This window comes from Rhipicephalus sanguineus, chromosome 1, assembly GCF_013339695.2.
Source record: "Rhipicephalus sanguineus isolate Rsan-2018 chromosome 1, BIME_Rsan_1.4, whole genome shotgun sequence".
NCBI lineage: Eukaryota > Metazoa > Arthropoda > Arachnida > Ixodida > Ixodidae > Rhipicephalus > Rhipicephalus sanguineus.
In genome coordinates, this window is record NC_051176.1 from 268046957 (window position 1) to 268062046 (window position 15090).

Below are 15090 nucleotides of genomic sequence, written 5' to 3' on the forward strand. Positions count from 1 at the left end.
AGGCAAATTTATCCACCTGTGCAAGCGAGCCTCGTGAGAGCACAAGCCTCGATACTGTGTCAAATCCAAACTGATTCGTTCCCCTGCCCACATAGCCTGGCCATAATTACCAATGGGCAATGGAGCCAAATATGTAAAAACTGCACAAATCGAACATTGCCTACCCAAAACCACATTCTTTGGAGGTGTGAGGGTTTGCCTCCTCCTAGGTCGCTCCTCCAGCTCCCTCACAACAGACTTGGAAAGGCTGCTTAGGGCACCTGATCAGATAATACAGCAAGCCCTCATCACCTGGGTCAAAGGGGTTGCTCCTCGTGAGGGGCCATCCTAGTGCTAGGGCCTGCCAGGCATTACTTGAGCAGAATTGCAATAAAGTTGCTACCACCACCATAGGCGTGCGCAGGGTTCCCCATCAAGGGGGTCGAAGGTTCATTGCAGTGCCCCCCCCCCCCTACTAAGTGAATGTGCGAGGCAGATTTTGCCCCCCCCCCCCCTAGGTGACTAGGGGTGTGCCCCCCCTTCCGTGCGCACGCCTATGACCACCACCAAAAGCCCAATGATATGTCTGATTTTGGGGGACATGTATTGAACATTAGTGATCAGTTTAACAATAAAGGTGTTCTCTGCTAGTAACAACATTCCACTTTTATAGCGGTGCAGAGGTATTGCCACGCTTGCACACACTGCAGTTTAATATCAGTCCTCAAAGATATCTCCAGTACTTTGATGCAAACCAGACATAGTCATAATCACGACCAGACACCATATTTGTTTAATTTTAACCTTTTCAAACACTCTCCTTTCTTTTGAATCATCAGTGAATGCAGTACATAATGCTGCAGTATTGTATGTACATTAGTAGCTCTTGAACGTTGACTTTGCGTTTGGTTTTCTTTGTGCACTAAAGACTGCATGATATTGCCGTGTAATTCATTCAGTTTATAACCTCTGCACCTCTGTTTATTATGTTTATTTTTTGTACCTCTTGCTTGGTCTTCTGAATGCAGCACTACTTTAGTAGATGGGGACCTCAAATTATTGATAAATGCGAATGCCAGGTGACATTCCCATTTCCTTTTAAGTGTGAAATTGCCTGTGGACAGAAATATATGGATGAAAGAAAGATTTGCAGAGCAGCCAACTTGAGATTTTACAAATTGTCTATTTATTGCTATTTGATTTACGAGGCCAGCCGCAAATGCATTGCTTTTCTGTGCATGCTCAGTATTAGTGATTTATGCACTCAGCTAGGGAGAGTACAATAAAAATTTATTCCACTTAAGGCTATTCCTTTGTTTTTATCATTTACTACTCCCGACTGACGAATCCTGATGGCATAGGCAAAACACCACTTGGACCACTGATGAAATGCAACAAATAAAGGGATGGAATCGCTAAGTCATTCTGACCCAGATCACCATTAGTAGCTTCATGCACTTCTACTGTGACCTGCCTATTGCATTAAGCTGCTAGCCATGAGGTTCTAAGTTTGCTTCGAGGACATCCTGACCAGATTCTAATGGATGAATGCAAAAACGCTTTTGTACTGTATTCTGCATGCTTACTGAAGAACACTAGGCAACCAAAATTAATAAGCCAAAGCCAGTGGTGTTTCAACTACACCATTTTGCGTCAGTTTTCTAGAGTTTTACTTGTCTGCTGCACCCTACTGCGGCCATCCAATGCAACTTGCACTAACTGTGCCAAAGTTCACCTGCTTACATGGCTATAGAGATTTCATGGCTGAAAATTTTCTTGGTCTGGCACCAAACACTCCAAGTGACTAACAGGGTTGCCAGGTACTGTAAAAGTGTTGATAAATGGGCAAGTTGGTAGGGATTCAATATGGAAAGTTTTCAGCACATACACAACAAGACGTAAAGGAAGAAGACAGACAAGTGCTGACTCGGCAACTCGGTTTATTGGGGAAAATGCGAGGTACTTGTAGAACGGCCCGCCAAATTTTGGCACATTAATAGCCTAAAATACTTAAAACACAATAAATTTTTTAAAAAGTCTACTTATACAGAGAGGGTTTATATGTAAACAAAATGAATATACAATGCATTAACAAATACATCAAGCAAGATTCAAACAAGTAGTACAAGCAAAATAAATCACTTAAAAGTGTACATGTGCAAATTTGCTGAGCGATAGAAAAAGAATTATTGCCGCTTGAAGAGAGCTTATACATGAGCAACAATATGCAAAGATGATGCATTTACGAACAAATCAAGCAAGGTTAAAACAAGCACAGCAAAGGAGTCATTTATGCCACCTATGTACAGAACTAGGAACACAAAAAAAGTTACCCTTTTGCAAAACTCGAAGCCTACACATCTTTACTTTTCAGAACCAGTGGCTGAGCTGGAGTACATCACTGCTATATTGAAACGTCCCAAACATATGACTGACGATACAAACTTCTTGCAGCACTGCATCTTACTCCACAGACTAAAGTTAATGAACAAGGTGTTTTAAGGCACCTCCAAATGCATTCTATTTCTAAGGTCCATTCTCTAGAGGCATTGGGTAATTGCAGTGTGAGAGGAGGCAAAGCAGTTGTGAGAGAGAGAGAGAGAGAAAGCTCTTTAATAAAAAACAGAATTCTGCCGGCGTACCTAAAGGCGCCTACATGGCAAAGCAGTTGTGAAAGCAATGGAGACATGGGTGTACCAGGGTTGTCCTTTGCACCCTGAACATTCTTCCAAAACTCGGTCACGGAGTGTTGGACGAAGGTCACCCAGTCAACATTCAGGAAGGCTGTACTCGCTCTCAATTGCGGCTACATCACCCGGCTTGATGTAGCGAACAAAAGCCTTGTACAGAAACTGGAATGTGAACTTGTTGATGCTGCTGTAGTGCAGCAGGTGCAGATCGCTTAGCAACTGGATTTCGACAGCAAGCACTTCGTGACACTCCTTGTACATGCAACCAAAAATCCTTGAGAGCACTCTTCTCATCCTCACTAAGAGACAACTTTTCAGTGAGTCTCCACAAGCAGTTCCCACGTGGCAAGCTTGCACATGCAGCGAATGGTTTCTTCAATTGGCATTGAAATTGGCTCTGAAATGGACTGAGCTGAAGAACTGAACATATGAAAAGTTTTGATTGCCATTGAACATTTTGCAGAGCATTCTGACTAGGTAGGAGCTCTGGTCATTCTTGCTGCATCGAAGTGTGTTTTCAGTTCAAGCTACTCGTCCAGAACGGATCGGAGAGCTTCAGCTATGCTGAGCCAACGCATTGCACACACACCAACTAACTTGTTTGAGACCATTAGTGAATTAATTCACGAAAATGCTTAGAACTGTTTGCACGTATGCACAATGATCTTGAGGCAGAACAACCACTAAGGAGAAAAGGCAGTGTAAAATAAAGGTTTGAAGCGAAGGCAGGAAATAGTCTAAGAGTAGCCAATGAGAAAAAATCCTGCCAACTCTAAAAAAAAGTAACCCAATTTGACTATTTATAACCCAACCTGGCAACTGAAAAATTAGCAGTAACAATCACCCTCACTAGGGCAGAGCATTTGGAAAAAGACATTGTCATGATCATGAACTCTCGGGAGAGATGTCGCATGCTTTTAATGGGACCCATGACCACTGAAAACCATGCCATAACGCCAGAAGTCTTTGCCGACGATCACCACTTACTTTGGTGCCCGGCATAGTTCGGCAAAAAATGTGGAGCTCACTCAGACTCACTTATGTAATATACTTTGCCCTTAGGGCGCACTCAGACTCACCAAAATTTTCCTCAACCAGACTCACTCAGACATGGACACCAAAATTTTTCTCAACTGAACTCGCTCGCATTCAAACTCACCAAAATATTAGTCACCTGCTCACTCACTCACTCAGACTCACGGCTCAATCTGAGTCTGAGTGAGTCGACTCATGAGTCCGTTAGCGTATAATTAGCTATATTTCGATAATGGTGTCAATGCTCAATAACACCAATATTTTGCGTAATTGGTGCTCTAATACTGGTACTTTTTTATTTCGTACCTTCACATATAAGTTACCCGTGGACCAGGGGTGTAGCCAGAAATTTTTTTCGGGGGGGGGTTCAACCATACTTTATGTATGTTCGTGCGTGCGTTTGTATGTGTGCGTGTATATATACGCAAGCAAAACTGAAAAATTTCGGGGGGGGTTTCAACCCCCCCAACCCCCCCCCTTCCCCCCCCCGGCTACGCCCCTGCCGTGGACATTTTTATTGAAAGAGGTGACTCACAAGATATCTTTATCAAGAACTTCCAGTGAGAAAGTTTGGGAGGCGGGTGGGGGTGGTCAAGGCACTTCCCCCCATCCGTAACTCACGCCTCTGGTCTATAAATATTGAACTGGCATACGAACGCTAGTGCATTGAAGTATGTGTGAGTAGACGTGAGTATAAACATGAGCTGACATATGACTCGCAGTAATGCTGAAGTTGAAAAAGTGGGACAAAAGGTCGGCGAAAAATGTGGAGCTCACTCAGACTCACTCAATAAACATATTTTGGTCTTAGGGCTCACTCGAACTCACTCACTGAAATTTTTCTCAACCAAACTCATTCGAATTCAAACTCCCCAAAATATTACTCACCCAGACTCGCTCAAACTCACGGCACGATCCGAGTCTGAGTGAGTTGACTCATGAGTGAGTTGGCCTACCTATGCTGCCCGGGACAAATGGGGGTACAAGTGAATGAGCAGGCTAACGCGCCAGCTTGAGCTTTAACTGACAAAACCACAGCATCCTCATCCGACCCCGAACTCAATTATCCCTCTCTGAGTTCTTCTAATCTAAATGCTATCGATATCCTTGCTCACCAGCGCTCGTAGAAAATTCCCACCACTTCACTCACAACTTGCCTGACATTTTCCCACAAATTCATTCACACCAGTATGACATCCTCTGCACATCTTAATCTTGTTCACTGAGCTTAACGGAGACTTCATACGAACTTTGGCTTCGTATGCATGTACGGTAATACTGATGCATTTAACTTATCGGTAGAGCTGTGCGAATAGCAAAACTTTGGGTGCGAAGCGAATTCGAATAATGAAGTGTGAGTGCGAATCGAATCGAATATTTTTAGAATATTTCTAGAATATTTTTCGAATACTTAGAAGCGAAATTGAAGAAAAAAAAAGTTAGAGAGGATTCCTAAGCATATTCTTATGAGGGCAACATGAAAGTGTTCCTTTTAGCTAGGTTGATGCAGCACTGGTGGGGTGGTGTTTCATAGTTGTCTTATCAAGAATGAGGCAATGTAGAGGCCGAATTCTATTTATGTACATGATTTGGTGCAACCAAAGTGTTGCCGACAACACCTTACACGTGATAGGCAAAGATGCCATTTCCTCAGCCTCTCCTCCTCTTTCAACTTCTGTGGAAGCCCAACTGATGTGGCGGACAAGGGTGTGCTCCCTTCAAGTCCGGAGTTCCAAATCTGCCTCACAGACGTCGATATATAGGAACATCTGAAATGTTGGACGCTAAAAAGCTTCGGCGTCCGATTTTTTGGACTTCCTGCCCAAATTTCAGGTCCAAAACAGGATTAATAAGCCCCCAACTCTGCCATATCTTTCACCTCCATGTTGGAACCAGCATTTTTTTAGTTAATACATTTGCGACCGTATCAGAGCTTGAAAGGCAGCTTTGCCGCAATATCGGTATGTGATGAGGTGAAGCATATTGAAAATTTAGGGACCACTTCCAATCGGACGTTTACTGTGTCTTGGCAAAGTTCGACCGTAACGGAGCTTGAAAGGCAGCTTTGCCGCAATACAGGGGTGTGATGAGGTGAAGCATTTTAAAAATCTAGGGACCACTTCCAATCGGACGTTGACTGTCTTGGCAAAGTTCGACCGTAATGGAGCTCGAAAGGCAGCTTTGCCGCAATACGAGAGTGTAATGAGGTGAAGCATACTGAAAATCTGAAGGGGTCACTTTCAATCGGACGTTGACTGTATTTGTTTTTGGGAAGTTCGAATAGTTCGAATAGTAAAATTCCAGTGCGAATCGAATCGAATAGCAAGCACTATTCGAAAAATATTCGAAATTTCGAATATTCGCACACCCCTACTTATCGGCTCTTCCTCGAGCAGTCACTTGTGGAATGACCTACCAGATAACCTTGCAGCACAGTGCAATCTCACAAAGCTTTGCGATAATGTAAAAAAAAAATCTCTGCTCCAAAATCTGATGCTTGGAATTTGCTATTTCTGCCCTTGCCTATAGTACTCTAGCATTTAAGTGAATATTGTGTGAAGTGGCATAGTATTACATGACAAAGATCTTGTCAGTTGTTCTTATTCTCTGTAGCACTACTGCTGTTGTGTTAAAATTGTTTTAACACAACAGCAGTATATCTATGAAAATATAACATGAAAATATTGAAATAAAAGTATGCAAATATTGTAACTAACTACAGTTTGTCATGCAGAAAATTTGCCAGGGATCTAAAAACAGTTAATGCACATCTTCACAACTTCCCTGTACACTGTCGTATTACACTCCTACCACAAGCAAAAGGGCCAATGATACTACACGAGACGTTTAGTCTCGATAACATAGTCTGTTTCAATGGCATCCTATTTCACTGAAGCGCAAGTTTTTCTGTAGCATATACACCACTGGTTCCTACAAAAAGAACAGAATATTCAGCCTCTTTTCACTTTTTTCTAACCATTTTACAATGTCAGTGAGCACTGTTCTTGGTTCAAGTCTGAACTGTGTACGTTACTTTGCAAATACAAGAAATACAAGTACACAAGTTGGTTAATGTGGCACTGGCACATTTTGTAAGATGTTCCAACTTCTGATCGAGCGTAACAAAAAATAAAAATTGGACATCATTAGTTCGTGCAAATTACTGCATGGAACAATACGTCAATGGTGGAGTAACATTGAAGATTATCTTATGCTTGAGGCCACTCAAAATCAGTGTTGGCGGTAACGCGTTACTTTTTTTTTATCACTTAGTAACGTACTCGTTACCCTTTCGAAATTTTTACAGGTAACGTACTTACGTTAACATATTTTGGTAATGTGAGGTGTCACGTTACTCGTTACTTTTTATTCGAATTATTCCGGGAGTATTGCACAAAACTCTTCATCCCATGAGTGCACTTTCGCAGAGCTCGCCCCAATGCTCTTTTCTGTCACAGCGGTGGACTGCTGCTGGCCCGCCAGGCGTTAAGAGTACCATCCAATGTATCCGTCGAGCGCCTATTTAACGTAGGTGCGGAAATATTCATTAAGAAGCGAGGCAAGCTTTCCAATGACAGCTTTGAAATGCTGCTGTTGCTTAAATTCTGAAAGTTGTAGTTATTACAAAGTTCTCCCTGCAGTATTCTAGAGCTGGTTATCAACATCATTTTCAAAATGGAATTTGTTTCTTTCTATCGGCAACTGTGGGTACACAGTCCTATAGTTGCTCAACTTTTGAGTGAACGAGGCTGACCTAGAACACCTACATATAAGCACTTGCAATTTTTGCGGCAATAAAGGGGAAGAAATTTTCCCCGGAGCTAAGCCATTTAAGCATTTATGAAATATTTTGGCATCTGTTTTGTTAATATAGAAGAAAACCGTCAGAATTACTGTAAATTTGTTGTTGAGAATTGAGTTACATTTTTTTTTGCAGAGAATGTTGATGATGACATCTCAATTTGTGTGTAATGTCACGCTGAGAAAAACGGCTTTACCATGTGCCACACAGTTAAAAGCCATCGCATGTAACTCTACAGGCAACTTCATCGGCCACTGTAATATTGCTGAGGTCAGGTAAGATCGTTGTTTGGGCTAGAAGTTTTATGGGAAACATAAGTATGTGCTTTATAACATTGTACTGTAGGTTCCTGTAGCGAAGACTTTCTGACCATGGAACAAGCAACGTGCGTTACTTTTTTTCTACAACGGTAACGGTAATGCATTGCCTTTTTTTGAAGGTAACGTAGGGCGGTAACGCGTCCATTTTTTGTTAGCATAACGAGTAACGTATTTAGTTACTTTTTTTCGGTAACGACTACAACACTGCTCAAAATCAGCCGAGTACGCAGCTAAGGCTTCCATTTTATTTCCATGAGACCATGCACAGACTTCCGCAAGTGTTCTCTATCATAAGCCTCAGCTTCATCGTCTGGCTCAAGATCTTCAAACTCCTTTTTCTTCTTCGTTCGCAGAAGCACGTACTCGTTAAATTGAGCTTCGGAGAGTTTGTTTCTTGCAGGCGCTTGCGAGGACAGCGTGGCGGTCACTGTCGTTTTTTCGTTGTTTCCAAAATATTTACGCAGTTCATTCCCACGACACAGTTCTTTTCCCGCCCACCAAAGTTTGGCATCACTGAGGGAGAGAGGTTTCTCAATCTCCCCTTTGTCAACGCTTGCTACCAACGCTTTTCGCTCCTTTTCTACAGCTTCAGGAAGCTCCAGGGCAGATAAAGTTGTCTTCAGCATCTCCTTAGTGCTCTTAATTTTGTCCTTGGTGAGACATTTTCCAGATTCAAACTGGGCACTGGACACCCTCGCCAATGCTTCCGCTGTTACTTTCATGAGGATCACGCCAGGCTCGGCCAGCGCCGACTGCGGTGATGCTGTGGACTCATCCTGCGGCTCCTTGGTGTGAGCGACGAGCTGTCTGGCGAAGCCTTCAATATCAGCTGCGACTTGACGAATAACCAAAACTCCGTTGTATATACCTGTTAGGTCATTCACAAGTGCATCTAACGGCGTGCACAGCGAAGTTTCGACTAGGAACTGAACGGCGTTGTCACATTGGACTTTGATCTTCACCATGACTGCTCAAAGCAGTAAAATATCAGCCAGCCAGCCTCAAAGGCTAATCAATATCACACCGATAGCACAATAAAGTTACACATGCCCAGACCGCACAGGCGAGCTCACGGAGTAATGCTGGTAATGCACGGTACACTTGGTACACTTTAACGCTTTAACTGCCGTGATGCCGTCGTGATTAATGCAGTCAATTCAGTTCACCGTAAATGACAGGCTTTTGGTTAGACGTATAAAATAAAACAGGTATTGTTGTAGACATGCAAACTTTACGGACGTAAGTTTGCCAAGTCGAAAAATCCGGTTACGCGCGCCACCTTTGAGCGATAAAAAGTGATAGAGTCGACAACGCCTTCTTGCTGCTGGTGGATCGCATGTCTGCTGTATCGCTGGTAAAGCATGGTTCGTTTAATGTTTACGAGCGTATGTTAATGGTTCCAGATGCGGTTAAACAAGGTTGCAAAAGTAAGCATAGGCTGGTAAGGGTTCTAATGTTCACTGCTACTTACTACTTCACTTGTTCTTTTAGTTGATGTCTTTAGCAACAACCACGTGGGTTAACTTAAATGATTCAATAATGCGTCTTCATTCACCGGATAAAGTGGTTTTGGATCTGATGTGTGTTGCTAGCCTTCTCTTGTAGACGCTGTTTAATGTTACAGATTTCTCGTAATGTTTACCAGGTGGACTTTCACAACAGGATACGAAGATAGAAAATCAATTAACACGTGTCCCTTGACTTTACAGGGCTGTCATAACTATCGCAGGCATTGGTGGATTTGTGTTTGCGAAGAATCTTATTGACAAGCAGCGTTATGAAGCTATGAAAGTGCGGGAACGTATGAAAGCAGCACCAAGGGGACCATTGTAGCCTGAGGTCGAGGTCAGCTCGCAACCTTCGTACGCCGTTACTTCAGGAAGATAACGCAATGACGGCCAACATTCAGTTAGACCCTTCCAAGCTTCAGCTTGTAGCTGATCTCGAAATTGAAATGATGTCAGACATGTACAACCGCATGACGGCTGCTTGCCAAAAGAAGTGCATCCCTACAAAGTACCGCGAAGCGGACCTCTCCAAGGGCGAGAGTGTGTGCCTGGACAGGTGCGTGGCCAAGTATCTGGACATTCATGAGCGGATTGGCAAGAAGCTCACCACGCTGTCCATGCAGGACGAAGAGCTCATGAAGAAGATGCAGGAGCAACAGTCCGCCGCCCAAACGCATGCCAAGTAGCCGTAGATATGTTCTAATTCTTGCGTATGATAGAGTAGATTTTGCCCGCTTATTGCTGTTAATTAAAGCTTATGTGGTGCACACTCTACCTCGTGCTGTTATTTTTCCCTACTTACCACGTGAGAAATTGTGTGCTGTATTTTGTCGCGTAAACAGACGTCATGTGCTTAGCTGAACCTTTCCAAAATTTGTTTTTGTGTTGTATGCTGGATAGGTAGATGTCACCTTTTCTAGTCTTTGTCGTTGATATGAGTGCAGTTCACTAAGGTGCAGCTGTTAGCTGCAGAGGGCTGACAAAACGCGACCTCTGGTGCAAAGTAATGAAGCTAAAGAATGTAATTCTTTTGATAAATCTATGTTACTTATATAAATAAAGTAGGCTTATGAATAGCTTCAGTAACGAGAATGTAATTTATATGCCTAGGTTACACCGCCAGGCAACAGCAAAGTCGTTGCTAGTTATGCGCACTGGCACGGTCACAGTAATGCCTTTAGAGCCTTGTGTGAGAGAAGTCAAAGAGAAACTTGCTGCAGACCACACTGGAGGTCACAAAGTATCAAAAATATGCCTCATTCTCAAGGAAGTAATGTGGATATTTGACCTGGACTCTGGAAAAGCTATAAAAGCAGGCAGGGGTAACTTTGCAACATTTTCTTACTGTGTCCCATTTTTGTTGCCTACCAACCACCAAGAAGAGAGAAAGCAATGCTCATATCAACTGAACCTAGGCATTCTGCAGAGTTTGTGCTCATTGGAATGTGCACTTCATGCATAGAACTTGTGCATCTTGGCAGTGCAGTGGAACGAACACTAGAGAAAGGAACACGTAGATAGGACGGGCTCCTTTCTGGTTTTTTTTTTTTGTCTTGTGTTCGTTCCACTGCGCTGCCAAGATGCACAGGTTCCACACCCACCAACTAGCCCAAATTTCCGCGTTGAACTTTCATGCATATTTCACTCTCACTCGTGACTTCATCTGAGCTTGTAACCACAGTAGAACCTAGAGCATGATCTATGTGCGCTGAACTTAAATTGCATACAAAAAGTAAAAAAAAAAGTTCAACATGATTGCAGCTGAAAGGATAGTTAGAGGTCACTGAAACAGAGTGCCAGTGCAGCCAGCGTTGTGTGTCGAGCCTAGTTTATGAAAATGCATAAACTAGGTTCGAAGCCACTGCTCCACAGGGAGCAGTGGCTTTGTGTCATCTGTTGCACTGTGTAGGTGCACCAGGCTTGCATTCTGGAGTTTCGGCGAAATCAACTTTGCTCTGATGAACACGCAATCGCATCTAACAAGCTATCCTATGCATGTGTAGGTGATCGGTGGAATTGGCAGTGCCTGGGCCTTGCATTATAAAGCTATGTATCCTCATCAGGTGACCAATGGATTCCCCACACTCTCTGTCGAATGAACTGCATCGATAGCTTGAAAATACTGACCTTTCACAGTGAATGATTTGGCTTCTTTTCTAACTGATGGTGGTCACAAGAGAGGCGAACACTCTTTAACCTACACAAATGTTTACCGATGTCAGTGCAGATCAGCTGAAAATGATGAAGCTGCTCGTTGTTTACTCGCGATACCCAAATGCAGGGCTGGCTTCACCACTGTGCCAGTATTCTAGTGGAAGGGAAGATTTATTTACGATAACACGGGCTTGGTGTGCATGAATTAAGCAGTGGATGATGGAAAGCCACATTTCCAGGCACGACTGTACCAGCAACAAAGTGGGCTCTGTTTGGTGTTCTGTGGAGCATGGCCAGACCCTTTCATGTACTCCCTAAGAGTGGATGAGTCTGTACACTCTATAGTACTTTGGCAGTTGGGCATTTCTGGTATGCAAGGTTTGGAAAACGGGACTCTTGAGTAGCTACCTAGGTATTATTTGCTCAATAGGTTTATAAATAGTTGCTGCACTTATATTATGAGTGTTTGCCTTGCAGCAACATAGTGGTATTTATTTTCTTATGCATGACATCATTTTTTTTTGTGGAATTTAACACATAAAGCTTTAAAAAATAATTGCACAAGGCACAGAATAAGTCTGTGTGTTGCATTGACCCAAGTTTGCACTGTATAACATCTAAAGGCCTATGTTGCTCTTTTAAAAGGTTAGTACTGGAATTTCGTAAATCAAGTGAGAGCACCTGATATATTGCACCCTGCACTCAAGGTAGTGGGTAGCCAGAATTGGTGTGTTCTAGCCACTTGCTGTGCAGTGGAAAATGGGCTAGAATGAAGAGAGGTGAGATGCACATCTCAGAAAGCAAAAATAGCCCCAATGGTCCTTGCCTGGCAATGCATGACATTTTGGCCATGGGCCCACGATTGCTGCTGCCACAGCTATTTATTGAAATATTGGGCACCGACCTGCTGTCATGAGTACCATGGCACATGTCGGCAAACACAAGATGTTTCCCTTGATGGTATGCGGTAACCTGTATTGTTCTCTCTCTCTATTCTTTGATGCAAATATTAAAGAAATGGATGTAATCTTTGATGCAAATATTAAAGAAATGGATGTAATCTTTGATGCAAATATTAAATAAATGGATGTAACACACCTACTGTTGAATTCTCCTAGACTTCAATCCTGTCTTTGCCACCATCGTCGAACAGCCCTTCGCTCGGGATGCCTTCCTGACGTAGAAGGCAGAATACGCTTTCTGCCGATCTCTACTGTTCTACCGGTACAGAATGAGCTTCTGTTTGTTAGACATTTTTTATTATGCCTAAAGGCAGGCTTCCAAAAAAAAGAGTAAGTTCTGGATTAACTTATCAGAAAGATATACTATGGAGTATATATCAACACAGGCAAACAACATTCTAAAAGAAGTGGAAGTATGGAGTGATACAAATGTGTTGAACATTAACATTAATAAATCCAAGGCAGTCTGTTTTTACACGAAAAACAAGAAGTGTGACCTTACTGTTAACTTATACAAAGGAGAAACTATAGAAATTGTTCAGTCTTTCAAATCTCTGGAAGTGTATATTTCAGAACATATGCTTTGGGACCAACATATCAATCATATTGCCGTGAAAGGCTCCCAAGCTATAGGTTTGGTAACACGGCGCAGGTACGCCTTGCCGCATAAAGTAAAATTGCTTCCGTATAACTCCTTATTCTGTTCATATGTAAACTTCTGCCCGTTATTGTGGGCTACCACCACCACCACTACAAACATAAAACAAATATCCGTCCTACAAAAAAAAAATTCTTTGTTCTATGCATAATATACCTTGTGGAAATACAGTTAAAACTCGATCTAACGAAATCTGATTTTACGAATTTCCCGATCTAACAGAAAATTCCATTCCCTGGCAGGTACCCATAGGGTTCGGCGTTGTCATCAACTTGAATTAACGAAGCTATCGTGGCACTGATCTCAATTTAACAAAGTTTTTCCAGAAATAAATGAGCAAAAATGCAGTGGTTTCTTTCCAATTTTCACACAGACGACTTTTCTTCGGATGTGCACTGTAACGCTATTGCGTTAAAACATCTAGCTACCCTAGTCACGACACTACTTTTATTTTGACGAGGCTGCACGCTGCAGTCAGTAGCGCTTTTACATATCAAATGGCGCTGGGCGGTAGTGGTTTGTTGTCCCTGCAAATACTCCCACAGAAACACAGTGGTTGCTTTTGTTATTTAATGGTCTAAGCAAAAGATAGCACTGATGTCTCCTAGAAACTGTCTTGTTCTGCCTGCTTTGCAGATTAACTGCATTCGTTTTCCCTGTCTTTGAATACTGGCAGCTTGTAGCTTCACGTGACTGTCTACCTCACCAGTATTGCCCGAACATGGAAGGAATTCATGCTCGGGTTGCCTTCGCAGACATGCAAGTGCGAAATAATGGCAAATAAGGTTGAGAGCTGGGCTAGTTGGTGACTGATCATTATGCCTATAAGGTTAGGTAGCGCACTTTCGACGGGGACAAAAGAAACAGAAAGGACACGACACTCGCTACTTTCTGTTTCTTTTGTCCCCGTCGAAAGTGCGCTACCTAACCTTATAGGCATAATGGCAAATAAAATGCCGCAGTAGCTTTCAGGCAATGCAACGTTACTATTTTAGATTTCGAAGGACCCCAAATCCCTACTCGATTTAAGAACTTGCCGATTTAGCGAAATAATTCGAGCGTCCTCATCACTTCGTTAAATTGAGTTTCAACTGTACAACAACTAAACACTTGTTTAACGAACATAAAATCATAGATTCATTCAATTTATATACTTACAAACTGTTATGCAAATAGGAAAGAACAAAAAAATTATAAGGATCAGAGGCTGATCAACTGTTTAATGTCAGCACTCGATCCTATTCATCTTCTCTTCTCCCAGCGCCTTTTCTGTTCAGGATACATCCTCTGGGTCTCTTATCGCCATCCTTCTACGGATGGTGTGGCGCTAGGTTACCCACAGTTGTCACTTCTGCCTTGCTGGTTGGTCAATCAAAGTTTACTGACTTCAGTATACCTTGCTGATTCAGCGTTTTGAGGATGACATAAGGACCTGCGAAAGCATTCTTCGAACGATCAAGACCTTTTCGTACTAGTATCACGTCTCCGGCTTGTATATTGGGCATGCGAGTTGCATGACTAAATTCATAGCACTTCTTCATTGAACTTTTACACCTGGTGTTTTCCTCTATCGTCTTCTTGCATTCTGGAATACGAATCTTCCCTACTATGCCAAGTTCATAATCTGCTGGTAGCCACGTTGTTTTATGAAAGGCAGCAAACTGAGGGCTGCAGCAAAGTCCAGCAGTAGAGCAGGAGAAAGGGATCCCTCCTTAGACTGTTGGATGTGAAGTGCATACTGAAGGCTTAAAAGGTCACTTTGGCAGTGCACAGCCAGCTTTTAGTGATACTGCACCTGGCTGACTGGTGTGCATAGGAGTGGCTTGTTATATGATGTGACCACCACATTTAAGTCCCATCATGTAACCACATTCCTGCTGCACATCCAAAGGTGCACTGCACTTGGCATGAATTTTAAGCTGCTACTTGCATTCTTGAGGACAATGCTTCAGACCACAAGTTTTGAGTCAACAGCTACCTAA

At 42.7% G+C, this 15090-nt stretch overlaps 2 protein-coding genes across 4 annotated transcripts; one reads left to right on the forward strand and one right to left on the reverse strand.

Annotated features, from left to right (window-relative positions):
- Positions 1-8049: 8049 nt before the first annotated feature.
- Positions 8050-8944, reverse strand: LOC119378931 (cilia- and flagella-associated protein 298-B). Its single transcript, XM_037648024.2, has one exon. The coding sequence runs from the start codon at positions 8789-8791 to the stop codon at positions 8057-8059; it is 735 nt and encodes a 244-aa protein (XP_037503952.1). The 5' UTR covers positions 8792-8944; the 3' UTR covers positions 8050-8056.
- A 185-nt stretch (positions 8945-9129) lies between these two features.
- LOC119378932 (mitochondrial import inner membrane translocase subunit Tim10-B) lies at positions 9130-10108 on the forward strand. Of its 3 annotated transcripts, none has more exons than XM_037648026.2 (2): positions 9130-9253; positions 9536-10108. In XM_037648026.2, exon 2 carries the CDS (start codon positions 9718-9720, stop codon positions 10018-10020), a length of 303 nt encoding a protein of 100 aa, XP_037503954.1. In that variant the 5' UTR covers positions 9130-9253; positions 9536-9717; the 3' UTR covers positions 10021-10108. The 3 variants fall into 3 exon arrangements, with proteins under 3 accessions (XP_037503954.1, XP_037503953.1, XP_037503955.1); XM_037648025.2 differs by having other exon boundaries at positions 9139-9267; XM_037648027.2 differs by having other exon boundaries at positions 9157-9180.
- Positions 10109-15090: the final 4982 nt, after the last annotated feature.